The sequence below is a fragment of the Hippopotamus amphibius genome, chromosome 3 (assembly GCF_030028045.1).
Source record: "Hippopotamus amphibius kiboko isolate mHipAmp2 chromosome 3, mHipAmp2.hap2, whole genome shotgun sequence".
NCBI classification, from domain to species: domain Eukaryota; kingdom Metazoa; phylum Chordata; class Mammalia; order Artiodactyla; family Hippopotamidae; genus Hippopotamus; species Hippopotamus amphibius.
The window spans coordinates 149,082,376-149,101,233 of NC_080188.1; the positions used below are offsets into that span (position 1 = coordinate 149,082,376).

Sequence of the window (18,858 nt, forward strand, 5' to 3'; positions counted from 1 at the left end):
AGAAGTGTTTCCCTTACAAATGGAGAAAGGTGACTTAAAAAGCCCTTTCTTCTCTTATTAGGTTTCATACTCCTGTCCACAATCCCAATAGATGTGCATTTCATAAAAGATGTGGACGTAGATGTATAAATACAACTCCCTATATAAATACCGGGGATATAGTGTAAGAGAATGACTACCATCTCAATGTTGTCAGGACATGGAAAAGCAGAGCAGGAAGTGTGTGTCAGGAGGAGTAACTCTTCTACAGCAAGAAGCCAAAAGTATTAACAAGAATCTTGCACTAGGAGAAAAAACAGGTACATCAACAAGTGTTCCAGAAGCAACAATACATGGTTGTCAGAAAAAGTAAACTTCTTTTATAACTTCATGGAATATGATGTATAGTCACAAAGAGAAATTGGCCATTTTGCAAGAAAAAAACCTGAAAAAAACAAAAAAACCTGTCTCCATTGCAAAAATCCCCAGAAGCCATGAACTTCAAAAGAAAGAAATGCTATCTTTTTCGTAGTGAATGCAATACATCATGGCTTCCCCAAAGTCAATAAAAACTACTAGCTCTAAAAAGTGTGAAATTTTAAGGTTGAATTACGATGGTACTGCAAGCTGTACACTATGTGTGGTGCAGGAAGCACTGGGATGGCTCTTCCGAAGAGAGGTTGCTCTAGGACTGGACGGTAAGGTCTCCTGCGAGTCAGGACCGGTGTTAGGCTCTGGACTGACCTCTGAGGTGCAGAGGGGTGGGGTTAGTTCCCGCCTGGCATCAAGCTTTCGGGGTCGCGTTCCAACAGGGCAACGCCCACCTCGGGGGCCTCGGGTCCGGGCCCCTCACGCGCCGGGCCCGACCTCCCCAGAGCTTCTGCGGGCGGGAGGAGAAGCCCCAGGCCCGGCTGCGCGCGGAGGGCAGAAGAGCCTCCCTTCCCGGGCCTCGGGTGCCCGCCGCGCGCCACGAGGGCGCGGGGGAAACCCACAACTTCCCGCCCAGGAACGACGCCCCGCTCCCGGCTCCGGCTGCGGGGGTGGGGTGTTCTCGCGAGAGGAGAGGGGGCGCGGGCCGCTGCAGGCTTGGGGGCGCGGGGAAGCCCGCGGACGGGGGCCCGCAGGGAGGGGGCAGAGGCGGCGGGCCGGCTGGGGACGCGGGGAAGCCGCTCCCGCCAGTCGCCGTGCGCCAGCCCCTGACGTCAGGAGTTTTCCTCAAAGTCAACAACAAGCCCGCGGCGGCGGCGGTGGCGAGAGCTGATCTGCGGCGGCCCCAGAGGGAGGAGGGGGCGGGGAGGCGGCGGCGGGCCCCCCAGCGGGGCGCGGCTCGAGAGGAGGCCGCAGACCCCAGACCCGCGCCGGGCCGCCAGGGCCCAGAGCCTCCGCCCGCCGCCGCCGCCGCCCAGCCTCGCCGGCGCGACCCGGCCCCCGCCCGAGCGGAGTTTTCTGGTGATGAATTGAATTTGTAGCCGAGATCCGATTCCCACGTAGAGTCTCCGCCCCCTCCCCCCGCCGCCTCCCTCCTCCCGCTGCCGCCGCCGCCGCCGCCGCCGCCACCCGCTCCAGCTCCGCGGCCCGGCCGGCTCCCTCCCTCCCTCCCTCCCCTGCAGCCCGCTGCCTGCCCTCCCGCCGGCCGCACCGGGCTCCAGGGGGGCCAGAGGCTCTGCGGGGTGGGGGGAGGACAGGAGGGGAGGAGGAGGGAGGGGGACCCCCGAGTCGCCCCCTCTCCTCCCCCCGCCCCCCGGCTCCATCCTCCGCCGCCGCCCGAGCAGCTGCGGGGCCGCCGCCGCCGCCTTTGCAGGTAACAGCCACCGCCCCCCACTCTCGCCCTTTCCCCGCCGCGTCCACACTCCCTCCGGGCCCCCCTCGGGCGGGGGTGGCGGTGGGTGAATGAGGTGGGGGCGTCCGGCTTGTCGCCGCGCCGGGAGCGTGGGCGGGGGCTCGGTCGCCGGGGGCTCGGGTGCGGATGCGGGTGCGGAGGCCGGGGATGCCCGGCGCTGACGGACCGCACCCCTCGCTTTGCGGGGGAAGCCGGGGCGGCGGTGCGCGGGGGCAGGGGAGGGTGTTCCCGGCCTAGCGGTGCGGTCCGGGTCTGGGCCGCCCCGGCCCGGCGTCTCTGGTCTCTGCGCCACGCTCGCTCCAGCCAGCCCCTCACCCTCCCCACCGGCCGGCGGCTTGGGGAGGGGGCCCCCGGTCGGCTTGGGGTGGCGGCGGGGTTATGTAATGCGGGGAGCGCCTGTGTCAGGGCGTTTGGGTGGGGGAGGGGGCTGTCTGCGCGTGGGTGGGGGAAGGCAGGGATGCGAAGGCTCCCCGGGGTCTTGTTCTCCACCCCCACCACCCTGCCGCCGGCGCACAGGAAGAGACGGCACTGGTGGGGTGGGGGTGTGTGGGAGGTGGGGAACGTGCTTGTCTGTGTTTTTAATAGTAGTGGGGTTTTGATCCGCTTGGGAGTTGTGTGCTAAGAATAGAAATGTGCGGAAGATGCTGGCTTTGGCGGATCCAGTGATGCTGTCGCTGCTGGCGGCGGCAGCGGCTCTGGCTGCAAGTAAACAAACCAGCCTCTTCCTCGTCCACCTCCTCCTCCTGCGCATCGGTCTGCATCAGCCATGATGCTAGTGGGGCCCTTTCGAGCCCAAAGTTGAAGCGGAGCTGGTTGCTGTGTTCACCCTGACTCCTAGGCGGGGTCACCCCTTGTTTGGGATTTCCCGGGAATCAGCAGTTAGGCTAGATTGAATTTCTTTGGGGCCAGGTTTTCAGTACCCGTATTTACTGTTTATCTTCTGAAAGCAGAGGAAATGCTTACCCATAAGTCAAGGCTGGGATACTCACATTTCTTCCATGAAAATGTTATGAAAATAAAACCAACACGTTTTACCAGTGTGGTTATTAGGTGAAAACCCAGTAGTTTGTAGTTGATAACGTTTCCAAGTAGGAATTCAACAGTGAAACCTGTGTATCTATGTTAATTACTAGTATTAATAAAATGTTCACACTTTTTTAGTTCATCCCGAAGCTAAAGAATGTGAAATAATGACTTTTTTGTAGTTAATACGTTGGCAACTGCTTCATATCATCAATTTAGATATATGTTCCACCTTTGGTAAAGTATGGTCATATAATAGCTTCTAGTGGAGTGTAAATCATTAGACAACTCCTGGGCTTTGTTTTTGGTGCAAAGTCATTAAATTAGGTTACACATTTTTGGAAAATAGTTGAAAAAGCCAAAGGAGGAAAAATCCCATAAAGATGGTTTGGGAAACTCTGTCTTTAGAACTTGTCATTGTGAAATATGTGTAAATGAATAGGAATATTCCAGGAGGTGGTTGTATAAAACGTGACAACATCTTTTATTGCAATACTTACTTATTAGTATTACTAGTTTTCCAAGGTATATGACAGTGCACAGTTATTTTCAAGATATAAGTCAGGACTGTAGGTTTTTTTTCTTTTTACGATACATAATCTTGACTTTTAAAGTTTACCAATGAGACTGTTTGAAGACCTGTATTGGTTTGAGCTTTTAATTTTAAAGTGAGGGAAGTGCATATATCACACGAATGAGACAACATTGCAAGTTAGGTGAATGTAGAGTTTTAGTTTTATGTTTGTACTGTGTATTTGCAGTATGTAGTATGTTTTCTTAGAGTGAAAAATAATATGTCTAAAGTAATTCTGCAAAAAAATTTATGAAAGTATTATTTGTATTTTGTCCCATACTCTTAGCTTTTCTGTAATGATTACTTGAGTGAATTGTTTTCCAACTTAAAATTAATTTTTACTTTGAATCTTAGTTTAAGTTGTGTATGTCAGAATATTGCTTTGGATGTTTTTGTTTATGTAACTTTAATGGCTGTAAAATATTTTGAATAAGATTTCATTCATTCATTCATTCAACAGATATTAGACTGTGAACTGTGTGGTAGGGACTGATTTGATTAAAAACTTTTACTATTTGCATTTCATCCAGAAGATCACTACTGTTAGGCAGGGAATTTCTTTTCAGAATCACTGCAAATCTAAACATGTTTTGGTTAAACATATGGGCCAAATGTACTTAGCAGAGAGTCTTGTGCGAAGTAAGGAGTTAAGGTTTCTTAAACTCTAGCTTTCTATTTAAATGGTCTTTCTTACAAAAAATTCGATAGAAATTTTCAACTATTTAGGTTTCTTTAAAAAGAGGAACTGGTTTTTCAAATTAATTTTGTGGAAGTTTAGAATTAAACTTTGCATATTTTTGTGGAAAGATGGCTTCACTTTCTTTTGTTGTTATATCTTTTTGTACTAGAATTCACCCTTAGGAAGAAAAGGCAACTGTTGTTAATGATGTGTTAATTGGATTTTTAGCATGATTTGATAGGACCTAGTCTTTATAGTGTGATTAAGTTTCAAGCACTAAAAAATATTTAATTTAGAACCATTTGGATTTGAATAACATAAGATGCAAGACAGAAAAAGAAACCATTTCATTTTGACCAAATCAGTCGTGTAATTTGACTTGCATTTTTATTTTTCTTAAATTGACATAAATTAATGCACATTAATTTTTGTAGATTTGTGTTAGATTATTTAAATTATTAAAAATTTTTCTGTTTTTAACTCCCAGTTTCAGAGTGTGCATCAGTATTCTAAATCTCGATTTCATACAGCATGTACCTTTCTGTAGTTGCCTGAATCATCTGATGTTAACTTAAATATTTTATCATGGTCATTTATGTATGATAGAGCTACATTCAATTTAGAGTTAATGCTAGCCAGTGCCTGATGAGCACTTGCATGTGCCAGGCACTCTTACATGTTCTGAACATTTATAAATGCATTTAATCTTCATAATAACCTGTTACCACTTTTGAAAGTGATTTTCACAGGAGAAAACACTTTCTGGTGTTGTAAAAATTTGTTTCATTTTAACTTTATTAATTTTGAAACACTTTTAGTGTTTTTCTTAACCTGTTTGTACCTGTTATTAGAGTTCACAATGACGATGTTAGATTTCAATAATGTACCATAAAATTTCCACAGAAATCAAGATAATATAGTAAAAAAAAATATTGACGGATCCATAACATTTTTTTATTTCATTTCTTTCAAATGCCGAATTAAATGCCACAGATGTTTACGTTTTATTGTAGCACCATAGTCTTTGAACATGTTAGATGTAAACATCTCCTTTGCCAGGAAATCTTTAAATAGTAGTTGATAGGTAAATTAATAAATGCTTGTTGACCTGTAGATTTGCTTTTTAGTTCCTTTTCTTTTCTGTACTCTTTATATTTATTTGTCACCAATTGCAGATATTTCACCTTTTTAAATGAGTATATTTTGCTAACATTCAGAGGGAAAAGTATAAAAAAATGTTGGAAAAAATAACTAGGAGAATTTCAAATGAGAATTTTTCTTCTCTATATTAATTGAAAAAGCCTCTGACTATATTTGGAAGTCTAGGGGGTGGGAGGGGGAGGAAGATGGTATTTTTGCCAGTATTGAAATTTAGTCCAAACTTTGTGTGGAATATTGATGTTTGAATGTTTTATCTTCCCAACTATATATTAACTTTTGAGGGCAGGAACTGTGTATAATCAGGATGCTGTCACCTAAGATGCCACCTATAAGTGATACAGATATTCAGCTTTAAACTTGAAGAACCATAAATGAGCTATTTAGAGTTGATCTAATGCTACGCTTTTAATTTTGTTGCTAAGGAAACTGAGGCACAGAGAATTAAAGAACCTCATGCAGCATCACTCTGTGTGGGGTAGAGTTGGGAACTGGGACCCAAGTTTCTTGTCCTGTTCTGTGCTCTTTCTAATGCACCATTGTGATGAACTTTGCTATAGGATTCCATACCTAGTGGTTAACTTTCAGTTTAATCAAGAGTAAAATCTGTTAGGCTGATTAATGGCATTTTTGTGTATGTGGATTCTTTTTGTTTTATGATCAGGGAGGTCCCAGAGTCAGATTTTAGAAGGATTTTACATGTGCATTGGAAAAATATGGCCAACTGTGCAACTGAGATTCTTTTAGTAGCAACCCTCAACCTGTCCCTGTGTTATTGTATAAGTGATTTCGTATAGAGACGAGCCACATTTTACATGAGCAATGTAGGGGTGAATTTGTCAGTAGCTTGTTCAGTGGCTTAGGTGAGCCAGAGGAATCCAATAAGCATTTTCTTAGTTATTTCAAATGAGAATGTTAAATATATCACCCAGCACGAGTTGCTTCTTTTATTTGATTAGTAATGGATGTGTTGGTTGAAATTGGCACTCAGTTGCCCTAAACAGGGGTAGGGAAGAGAGGGGAATGCTTTATGATTTTGTATACATATTTCAAAGTTTATAAAGTTGACTTTTAAGAATTGGCAATTTAGAATAACATATTTTGTGTGAAAGTTAGAAATCTTGCCTTTGCTCATTTTCCCATACTGTGAAACAGTGAAGATATCTATATAGAAAGAGTTTAAAGAAAATCCACAAAGTGTATTGTAGTCTGAAGAGAGGAAAGGTATCCAAAGTATATAGTTTGTATGGTTTACTTCCTTATATGATATGTTTTTAGCAGGAAAACAACTCTTAAAAGGACAGACTGGCTTAGAGTTATTTGAAGTGGAGATCAGGTTACCTTGATCCCTTCTACTCCAGTATTTTTCCTTTCCCTCAAATCCTTTTAAGTTTCGGATAGCCTTATGCATTTATTGTGGCATATATTAGTTTCACCTATTTCTTAAAATCAGTAAATACCATAGAATTACACTGTGATTACCCTTGACCATCATTTGTTTTTCAATGTAGCAACTTTCTATTGTATTTGGACATCAGTTATTCATTACCTTAGTTTGGCTAGCATATCTAAAGTTTCTAAAAAATGTGGGTGCAGAGCAAGTGTATTCTACACGGTATTAACTATAGCCAAATATATACTAGTTTATAAAAAGTTTATTATAGAATTGTATCATAGCTTTAACTTAGAAATTAACATACAGGAAATTATTAACCTATGAATTTTGTTCTTATTTATAAAAAAGAGAATTGCTGGGGGTGCATTTTAACTTTATGTCAACCTACTTTTAGTCTTCTGTTATAGTTTCATTTGCGATGCAGTAATTATTTAATTTTTAATTTGAAAACAGTATCCTTTACTGGACTTCTGAAATATAATTTGTTACAGAAAAAATGTTCAGAACTATTCACAAATATACATATATTTGAGAGTTCATATTGTGTTATTTTTATAGAAAGCATACCAAACTGATAGAAAACTTGAATTGCAGGTAGTCACTCTTGTTACTTGTCGTTAACTTGTTATGGTAACTGTGAGGAAATAATGTCATCATTATTGGTTGGTTACGGTCTTAGGTTCAAAATGTGATAGCTATTGCACAGATTTGTTTTTGGAGTTAAGTGAGAAAATGTATGTGAAAGCACTTTGATGACAAATTATTATATGTTTGGAAAACATTTTTTGCAATACTTCGTTTTGCTTGCCCCCTGTATACTCAATATAGTTCTTGTCAGAGCAGATAATCAATACATATTTATTGACTGAATAAACATATATGTATATATATAATGTTTTCTTGAGTTTGAATGCTGTTTTGAGAAGATGTTTCAAGAACTTTATTGCTTAAAATTGAATTGTTGGCTGCTATAAGTAAACAGATACCTTTTAAAAATTCTTAAAAATCTCATTAAGAAAATACCCCATTCTTTCCCTTTTTTTCTCCCATAATGGGTAATTTTGGGCAGTGTTGATGCTTCATTTGTTTGGGAATTGAAACTTGAACATCTCAACAAAAAGAGTAAAAAAATGTCAAGAAAAAAAGGATAATTTTAATGTGTGTGTTAGGCCTTAAAATTAATGGAGGTCTATAGGAAACATACTTTAATGAATAAGGAAGAATATTTATTTTAACTTTAATTATTTTTATGTAGGTGCTTCCATAATGTTTAAGTTCAGGTTTGTTTTTACTGTGGCTTCATACCACAGTAAAACTTCCTGTGAATTTACAGTATTTGCTTTGTCTTTATTAGTTATCTAAAGCTGCATCTTTGTTCTTTCACTCATCCATTCATTCATTTATTCTGTATTTGTTGAGCATCTCTTATGTGCCAGGCAGCATCAAATTGCTTTACTAAATAATAATGCTGTTGAATGAGGTAAAAGCTGTGAAAATGTTTTGTAAATTGTAAAATAACATTCAAATACAATTATTATCATTATCAAAGTCTCAGGTAACTTCGTATGAAAATACTTTTAGTGTAACTGCTTTGTGTAAATTCTAAATTGAGTCTACCAAGAATTTTGTATGAAATTTTTTATAAGAATGGGAAAAATTAGATTACCCAGTAATGAATGTTTAATGCAATAGGTTTAAAAGAAAAATAAATCAAATTTTGTCTCTTGTAGCTCATTGGATAGAACACATTTCTAGAGAAGTTAGGTCTGTAGGAGGAGGTGAAGTTCACTCTGCCTTGGAAAACAGATTACAAACCTAAAGTACAGCCCATCATTTGGCAGATTAGTGTTTTTAATCACATGGAAGACTGAGTGGGAGAGTATTTGACTTGGTGCAAGAGTAGGAAAAGTAGATCACAAGAATAAAGTTTACCGCTTGAGAGTCAATAACATTGGTTCTGTACTAAAGAAAGCATTTATTTCTAGCTTATTGATCATAATCCTAGGGTAGTATACCTTTGAACATCTTTTAAATTGTGTTCAAAGAATGTATCATTTTATCCAGAAGAGACCCAGGAGCAATTTTAAAGCTGAAAATTATGATTATGGATAGAAGTTGGTAACATTTTAAGATGCAAAATGGATAACAGCCATCTCTGTAGTGCCTGGTTCACTGGCCCTGTTGAAGATAATAAATTTTGTCCTATTGATTTAATATACATTTAAAAAGCTTAAATATATAGGCACTGGTAAACATCTTAATCTGAAAAACTGGCTTTTGGAAACAGTTTCTTTATAAAACAAAATTCATTGATTTTGGTTTCATCTGAATATTTCAGTAGATTGTTTTGTCCTGAAGAGGCAGTGGTAGTGGAAAGTGTGTGCCTGTTTCTGTGGTCTTCCCTTATAAAGTAGCTGTATGACATTGGGCAAGTCACTTCATCTGTCTTGATTTCTGTTTCCTCAGCTGTAAAATGAAGGTCCCTTCTAGCTTTAAGATGCTAACAATGAAATGTCCACTTAAAAAAATAGAATCAATTTTGAAAATACTTTTGTTTCTCTAGTGTTTTATATAAGGGTATTATAATGCAAATTATTTAAATAGGAAAACATTTTATATATGTTTATTGGGTGTGTATTATTTTTTATTACTAAGTGTTGGTCATTGATCTCTTCCCTTTCCAATCCCCAAAATATTGAAATACGAATTTTCATTTACCCAGAGTATATAATTTTATAGTCAGAAACCAAGAATGGCTTAATAGATGTGAGGCCCCCTGCTGTAAGTACTACTAAAGAGAAGGTCTAAATGCAGTTCTTCTAAAGACATCATTTTGCACTAGTGTCCCTAATATTTAACTTCCTTATGCAGTTGACCTTTGACCAGTGCTGGGGTGGGGCGCTTCCCCCACCCCAACCCCAGTGTCAAAAATCTGCCTACTGCTATCTCTGCCTCAGAAACAAAGGAATTGATAAATGACTCATCCAAGAGCAGGAAGCTGAAACAGTTTGGATAAAACAAGGACTCAAACTTCAGTTCTTTTGAGTCTACATATTGTGATCTCTAATTGAACACAAAATTTTCCCCACACTTATAAAGATCTGTAAAATGAAAATTCAGGTACTATATTTATTGAAAAAATCCACACATAAGTGGACCTGCACAGTTCAAACCCATGTTGTTCAAGCGTTAATCGTAATTAACTGAAAGAGTTAACTCTTTCATTTATCTAGCTCTGTATTAAGTAGCCAGTTGACCAAGTTGAGTTCTTCAGGAAATTACATAAATCAAATTAAAATGATGTTTTGCTTCTTTATTGAAAGCTTTTTTGTTTTTGTTTTTTGGCCTGTTTTTAATGGTGAAATGGGCCTTGTCTTGAATTATGTGGCCATTTCCTATGGCTGTTTTTCACAGTGTGTTCCCCTGGATTTCAATACAAGTTACTAAAGGAAAAAAAAAAGCCCTGTGTGTTCAAATAAGTTTAGGATTTGCTGAGATAAATAAGGGTATACATTATATATTTTGTACCTTTAATATGGTAATAGTGGTGTTTCAAGAGAAAGACATGGTTTATAGAATTTTCCAAACTCATTTGACCAAATAATTTTTTTTTGTTTTTCTTTTCATAACCCTCTTTTTCTTCTTATTTGTCTGGAATTTCTCTTTGTATTCTGTCAAACATATTTTGGGAAAATACGTCGAGATTCTAATAACCCTTTTGACTCTGTACAGTAGCAGACCTGAATGCCTTTGAGGATAGTCTTGATCCAGCCTGTAGTTACTGCCCTCAGCCCTATGGCACATGATGGGGGTGGTCTTCTATTCAGCCACACAAACTTTGTTAGGCTTTCTTAGGAGAATGATAGTCTTAATTCTTGACTGCTAAATGATTAGGCTCTGTACTTAATTTGCATTAGAAAAAGAACTGTAATTCATTTTAGTACTAGATAGGAAGTCTAACCGTATACTTATTCCTGTGTACTATTTATGAAAACCATATTTGAGAAAATTGTATAGTTATATAGACCATCCGTTCATTTTTCTGGTTATCTAAAATTTATGCCTGGGTTCCTATATCATGTTTTTTGGTCCCTTTTTGTGGAAATGCTTTAGTTCAATTTTATCTTGGCATTTTCCTTTTTAGATTGAGAGAGACAGTAAGAAATAGCCTGTAAAACTCATTGCTATATATATGTGAGAATATGTTTGAGGGCTTTTGTTTATTACTCTAAAAGGTATCTTATAAACACCCATGGGTTAAACCTCGGATTTTTGTCCTAGGAAGAATTGTTTCTTTCTAAACAACTTCTTTTTTTTCTTTTTAAAAAATACTTATGGATACTGTAAATATTGAAACTGATTGTATTTCTTTATTTTCATTGCTTCCTGAAAGCTTCATGTTAAATTTGTGGTCCATCTTTCACAAATATGTAGATTTTTACTCTGGCTTCCTTTTATCTTAAGTCAGTAAGAATGAAGGCTCTGGAATCAGATAGATTGGGTTCAGATCTTGGTGCCATCATTCATTAGCTGTGTTGAAATCAGGCAAGCCACTTAATCTCTGTGAACCTCACTTTCCCCATCTGTGAAATGGAGTTCATTGTACCCTCATAGTGTTCTTGTGAAGAGAATAATAGATGTAAGCACCTGTAATAGTTCTTGACATGCTTTGAATACTCCATACTTTTTTCCACTTTCATATTCCCTTTGTTTCACTTCATCTACTTTAAAAAATAATTGATTTTATGTTACTTATAATATTTTACTTATTGTAATCTACCTAAAGTATTTCTTGGAACAAGGCAGTAAGCCTTGGTTTAAATGTTGCTTTCTTATTAGCGCATTGTTTTTTACATAAAATCCAGCAATTACATTCACAATTGCTTTGCCATAACTATTGCTAAATTTACTGAGTTTTTGAAACTAGACATACATGAAGATTTGCTTTTAGTCCACCTCACTTTCATTCTCTTCCCTTTCACCTCAAACACACATCACCAAGCAGATTTTTTGTATTATTTGTGTAGGTGTGACATTGGTTTTCTTAAGACATTTTTTTGTTGCAACCTCTTAGGTTAAAAGTTTCACTATCATTTGAAATCTGTCACAAGACCAGGGAACGGCATTCATTATAAAACTACTTAATAAATAAGTTCCCCAGTTTGAAGAGCTAGACTTTTGTGTGAGGTCAGGCCAGTTGAAGACATTTACAAAGAATTAGTTGTTTGTTATTGCTATGTGAGTTGCAAGAATGGAAAAAAAAGAAATTCTTTCTTCAATACTTCCTTCCAGGCTGAGTCATCACTAGAGAGTGGGAAGGGCAGCAGCAGCAGAGAATCCAAACCCCAAAGCTGGTATCACAAAGTACCATTTCTCCAAGTTGGGGGCTCAAAGGGGAGCCATCATGAGCGATGTTACCATTGTGAAAGAAGGTTGGGTTCAGAAGAGGGGTAAGTGTTCAACAAAACTGAAAATGATATGGTTGGTAAGTGTGCTAACACTTAGTGGTGTCCTGAAAGTTGATATTTTTTTCTGATGCTGTTAACAAAGTAAACTGTGACATACTATGTCCACTAAGATAGAAACAGTATCTAATGTGTTAGAAATTTGCTTGTTATTTAGGAATTCTTTGTAATTCTTGATTTTGATCATTTATAATCAAGTTATGAAAGTGACTTTCTGGTATGTTGTATGCATGTATGTTACAGAAAGTTCGTGTTGTATTTTTCTGTATGGTCCACAGATTCTGCAATCCAGAGAGGTGTCTTTAGAATGATTTAATATCTAGGAAAGTATCTAACTTTTATGCATTTAAAGACGTAAATATATAAGTAAAAGTAATCAACTATATTAAGCCAGTTTCGGCGGTGGCAGGGAAAAGGGCTTAAAGTAGTAAAGAGGAAGGATTCACTCAGAAACTCATGGATTCAGTAATCGCATAGTTAGATAAGTAAAGTCCTAAAGTAAAAGACCGAATGAGGAAAGGGATTGTGTGTGTGTGTTTAATTTCATATTTTAATTTTTCATGATCTACTTTTATTGTTTCTTGTTTACTCCTACTTTAGATAAATAATTCAAGTGCATTATTATTCTTTTTAATACTAAAGGAAGAACTCTTCAATGTAAAGCTTAGTTTATCTTTCATGAGATCACCTGCTAATGCGGTCAGTATGTTTATTAGAAATGTAGACTAGAGTTTAGACTAGTTGCCAGGCAACTACTGTTTATCCACATGGCCAAATTAAGTAGGATGAAGACGATTCCATTCTCAGAGCTTTTAAGTTCTTTTATATGTATTTTCTGGTTAAAAGTTACCTCTTAATAATTTAGTGATTTTTAATATTCTTTGAGGTTCTGTAGTTAATATTTAGGCTAAAAGGCTGTTGTCGGTAATTAAATATGATTGTGTATTAATGACTTTTTAAAAATCAGCCTGAGTTGTAACTTACATATAATAAAATTCACCAATTTTAAGTGTGCACTTTGATGAATTTTGCTAGACTTATACACTGGTGTAACAAACTAAAATCATGATATAAAACATTTCTGTCATCCCAGAAAGTTTTCTCATTCTCTATGCAGTTAGTCCTCTTCCCTGAACCCTGGCAACCACTAATTTGCTGTTACTATATATTCTGCTTTTCTAGGATTTCATATAAGTAGAATCATGCAATATGTAGTCCTTTGTTTCTGGTTATTTTCACATAGCATAATACTTCGAAGATCCATCTATATTGTTGTGTATATCATTAGTTTGTTTCTTTTTCTTGTTGAGTAGAATTCCACTATCTGGACGTACCACAATTTATCTGTTTACCAATTGGTGGACACTTGGGTTCTTTCTAGTTTTTAGCTATTATGAATAAAGCTGCTGTGGTCATTTGAGAGCATGTCTTTGTGTGATGTGTTTTCTTTTTTTCCCGGGTATTAACCTAAGAATGAGATTGCCGAGTCATATGGTAAGTGTATGTTTTACTTTATATAAAAACCGCTAAACTGTTTTCCAGAGTGGCTGTTTGTATTAAGTTTAATTTTCTCATGTCATTCTCATAAATTTGGAAAGCTGTATGAAAGTTATTTAAATTTTTTTTTAACTTGTCCATTGCATTTATATTATTTTTCCTACTTTGTTTTTTTGGTGGGTGGCAAATCACTTAAACCTTTTGGAGTTTTACTTTATTAATCTCAAAAGTCTGCTCTCACAAGATTGTTGTGAGAATTAAATGAGATAGTGGATGTGGATATGTTTTGACAGTTCTAACACAAATGTAAGTTATTACTATCACCACATTTTATCAAGGGTTTAGGGTGGTTCTTGAATCTTATTTAATTAATTGTGTTTTGTATGAAATACAAAATAGAAGTTTGGTATATAGTGCATGGCATATAGAAAAGAGAAAAACTGAAAAATAATTTCTCAGTGTTTTTCCTGAATTGTTTAGTGAATGGGGATTGTAATGAGTGTGTGTGTGTGTGTGTGTATTTTGGAAAGTAATAGTCCTATAAGCCTAAGAATTTGAATAGTACACAGCTAGTTTCTCTCCTTAGAGAGACCTTTTCTATTTTTAATTCTTCTGCTGATTATTATCCCAGTTTTATATATAATATGCTAAACCTTACTTTTAATGAAGCTTAAGTAATCTATTATATCTTCATTGTGAAAAATGAAGAATTTTAACTTTTAATACCTATTTTCTCCCATCTTCCTTTTATTGATTTTTTTTTTTTTGGTGTTTGTGGTTAAACTTTTAGCCCTTGCACTCTTAATTCTAGAAAGTATTTAGACATTGTCTCTAAACTTGCCACTTTATAAGTTGAGAAAAATTAGTACCCTTCACAATCTTTCCCTTGAATTTCACAATCCCTTCCCTTTCTGTGTCAACTGTAACATTGATTTTATATTTTTAAGGTTTATAATAGTTATACTTGCTGATTCTGAGAAGCATTAATCCATATTATGATTATGTACATAATACTCACTGGTAAATAAAGTAGTGTGATGAGTATGATGGGATCTGTAGAGAAGAGATGGTTTTTTATACTCTGTTGATACTCAAGATCATCCCATGCTTTAGTTTGGCTTCTAGTTTGGCATATAACTTTTTTCATAATTACCACATTTTCCCCCTGTTGGTAGAAGAGTGTGTGCCTTCTTCATTATATCACTTGGTTATCTAGGTTTTTAATCATACACTTGTTGAAGTTCTAATATGAACTTTTTTCTCGGTATGATGCTTAGCTAATATCGTTATTTAATTGCATTCTTGGATAAGTTCTTTTGCTTTCTTAGCTCTCATGTCTTTCTGTTTTGGATTTATTTTGCAGTTTTCTGGGGTAATTTCTGAAGTAACTTTTTTCAGAAATCAGGTGCGTGGGTGCTTGTCAGCACCATGTTTGAAATGTCCTTTTCACTTTTGCACCTGATGCATGCCTTGGCTGGGTATAGAATTCAGGTTTAAATAATTTTCCTTCAGCATTTTGAAGGTTACATTTCATTACCTTTTAGTAACCAGTTTTACTGATAAGAGGTTTGATGCTAATATGAATAGTATTTTTGTAGGTAACCTGTTTTTGTTTTCTGGAAGCTTTTTGTGTTGATGCCTCTTTATCCTTGGCATTATGAAATTTAAGGAGGATGAGTTATAGTCCTTTTTTAATTTATCCTGTAAAGCATTTGGTGACGCTGTGAAAATGTGGGCTGTCTTTTCTTCAGTTCTGAGTTTTCTGTATTTCTTCCATTATTTTTTCCCTTCTGTGTTCTCTGTATTCTTTCACGTTTTTTTCCTAGAGCTTCTGTACCAATACTGTTTTGAAGTTTTCCTTTTGTTTCTTGTCTTTGTTTTTTTCCTTTGTTCTGAGAGATTTTCTTGACTCTTTCCTCCAGCCCTTTGTTGAATTAATTATCTCAGCTATTACTTTATATTTCTGGGAATTCCTTCTAGTTCATGGTCACCTGCTCTTATTTTACATATATAATTAATATTTAATCTTGGGACACTAAATAGATTTTAAGTTTTTTCTCCTCATTGAGTAACTCTTCCAATTTATTTTGGTTCTTTTTTTGGTAGTGGTTGTTTTCTTCAGGTGTTTGGTGATCCCTGTTTGTCTGTGTATATTTCTGAATGAAAGACTAAGTTACAGATACTGTCCTCTATTTTTACAATTTATGTATTTTGCCTGTACTTTGATAAGTTAGATTCACTGAGCGAGAATTTGTGATGCTAGTGTTTAACTGCACTCTTGAAAGGATTAGTTGAAATATTAGGGAAAACCAAATTGGATTTCTTTTTTCTTCCATTCTTAATTTATTCCTTTAGAGATTATCAGTATTATTTTAATAATTTTATGTTAGAGAGAACCATAATTCAAAAAGACACATGCACCCCAGTGTTCATTGCAGCACTATTTACAATAGCTAGGGCATGGAAGCAAACTAAATGTCCATCAATAGAGGAGTGTATAAAGAAGATGTGGTACATATATACAATGGAATATTAGCCAAAAAAAGGAACGGAGTTGGGTCATTTGTAGAGACATGGATGGACCTAGAGACTGTCATACAGAGTGAAGTAAGTCAGAAAGAGAAAAACAAATATCGTATACTAACTCATATATATGGAATCTGAAAAAATTGGTATAGCTGATCTTATTTACGAAGCAGAAATAGAGGCACAGACATAGAGAACAAACGTATGGATACCAAGGGGGAAGGGTGGGGTTGGGATGATTTAGGAGATTGGGATTGACATAGATATGTTATTGATACTATGTATAAAATAGATAACTAATGAGAGTCTACTGTATAGCACAGGGAACTCTACTCAGGGCTCCGTGGTGAACTAAATGAGAAGGAAGGAAAGAGGGGATATATGTGTACGTATAGCTGATTCACTTTGCTGTACAGTATAAACTAAACAATATTGTAAAGCACCTATACTCCAATAAATAGTTATAAAAAATAAAAAAAGATGAGATAAAAACATTTTATGTTTTAGTCAAGCAAATTTCCTTATATAGTCTGTTGCTGTTTGGTTATATTTTGGTTCAAAGAATTCCTTTTAAAGGATTCTTTTTTGCTGCTTCCTTATTACCTTGGGTAGATTATTATCACCTGAACTTTGGTGTATTCCTCTGAAAATAAATGTAATATTTGCCTTCTTTACTTCACAGTGTGATTGTAAGCATTACGAGATAATGTATATAGAGAAGTGGTTTTAAACTATATAGGGAAGTGGTTTTAAACTATTAAACTATAAATAAAATACACATAGAAAAAGTTATGATATAGTTCTTACTTTGACTATCAGTCCTTTTTCTCAAAACTGTATTTATGAATCAGTTCTTGGGTCCTATCCAGGTATAATCTCATTTTTATTTGTACTTTTAATGTTAATAAGTTGCTCCTCAGTAAGTATCTTCCTGGAAAAGGAAAAAAAGACTTAAATTATTGATATTATGTAGGATGAATGCTTTCCTAACTTCGGTTATTAGTGATATATCAGTAATGAGAACTTTTTTCCTGTCCTTATCTGGAGCAACTGCAAAATGGTGAGTATTAATTGAGATGACATATTAACATAGCATTGTTGGTGTTAGAAATGACAATAAAAGAAACATCAGTTACGAACTGGATTATTATCTGCCTTTTCCTTCTTAATGGTCCTAGGAGAGCACCTCACAGTTTGACTGCACATTAGGACAAGAGGCACCTGCATATATACTAGACTTCTTAAATTACCTTCTTCAAAGACCAGTCTGTAGGTATACTCTAGGGAACTCAGAATCTTTAAACTAAATGTCAAAAATTTTGCGTTCTTAGTTTCCATTACAGGTAGTAGTAATATTTGCTCTGAAGAAACTTACTGTATTAATAACATGGGAAATTTAATCTGCTTAAAAGGTTCAAATTATAGAAATAAGTATATCATAATAATATTACATAAGGGCTTATTGTAATTCATAAAGTTTTGTTTGGTTAATTAAAAACCTAAGTAGTCTCTTAATGTGGAGAGGCAGTTCCTTTGATAACAGGTTAAAATTTATAATGTATTTCTAGTCAACTCATAATCTTACTGTTTTGAAATTGATACAAAGCTAACTGATTTGTACCAATTCTAAGAGGTGGTTTTATCATTAAAACATTCTGATTGTTGAAAATGCTGCAGGATGTGTTAATTTCTTACACTTTTTGTTGTATTAGTGTCTAACAAATTGAACTTTCTTGTTTTGTTTGTGTGTAACCAGCTTGTGCTTTCAAAGAACCTTTCCCCTAGTTTGCCTTGTACTTACAGTTTCCAATTCAGGGATATCCATAAACTGTGTCCTTTGAATGACATTTGTCTTATATTCCATGAAATGGTTTGCTTAGATGAAATAGAATGTTAGTATTTGGTGATTCTAAGCTAAAACTTTATATGTTCATGAGTTTTCTCACAAAACAGCTTAATCCCCACTGTGCAAAATATATGTCAGTAACAGAGATCGTAAGCTAGGTTATGTTTTAATGTGTATTGTGATTTAGTCAACTGTAAGTTGTTACAGAAAACAAAGTATGCCTTTTTTGGGGTGCTTATCTAAGTCCAGGGGCCTTTCCTTCTCCTTTAATTTGTATGTACTTGTGTACATTTTATTCATGTTTTATTCACAAAGTGACTTTTGAAATAAATTATAAAGTGATTAAGGAGAGAGAAAATGACAGTATGATTTCCTGTTTACTACTCTGCAGCAGGCATCTTCCGTAGAGAGTAAAGAGTGGTGGTAGTGGTGGTAGTGACTGTATAAACCACATGGTAGATTAGAGAAGTTCACTTTGACTATTGACATTAAAAATGGAGAAGAAACATGGAAAAATTAAATTTATTTTCTAATAGCATTGAAACTTGGAGATTTAATGTATTTACAATAATGTGAAATTTGTTTTTCCTTTTGTCTCAATATATTTGTTTTGAAAATTTTAACCAAGTAAACCAAAGGGAGAGGACCATCAAATAGCTTTCATATGCATTCTAGAGTTATATAATTGTAAAATTGCTGTTCCGCATCTTCCCAACCAACATGAGTTTGTGCATTGACTTTGTATCCCACAGACTCATTAAATTCACTTAATATTAGTTACTGTAAAGATTTTGTGTTGATAGTTAAGTCATCTGCAAAAAGCCATGGTTCTGTTTCTTCCTTTCCAGTCTTTATGCCTTTAATTAATTTTTCTG

General features: G+C 36.7%; 1 protein-coding gene across 3 annotated transcripts in view; it reads left to right on the forward strand.

Moving 5' to 3' along the window:
• Nucleotides 1–1,078: 1,078 nt before the first annotated feature.
• Nucleotides 1,079–18,858, forward strand: part of AKT3 (AKT serine/threonine kinase 3) — a 363,328-nt gene continuing 345,548 nt past the window's right edge. For 2 of the 3 annotated variants that reach the window (XR_009052722.1, XM_057728156.1), the window contains exons 1-2: nt 1,080–1,780; nt 11,942–12,099. Coding sequence is in view for 2 of the 3 variants with exons in the window: in XM_057728156.1 (XP_057584139.1) it covers nt 12,054–12,099 (46 nt within the window). In the remaining variant the exon portion in view is untranslated. Of the gene's footprint in view, nt 1,781–11,941; nt 12,100–18,858 lie in introns of all 3 variants that reach the window. The other variant, XM_057728155.1, reaches the window with a different exon arrangement.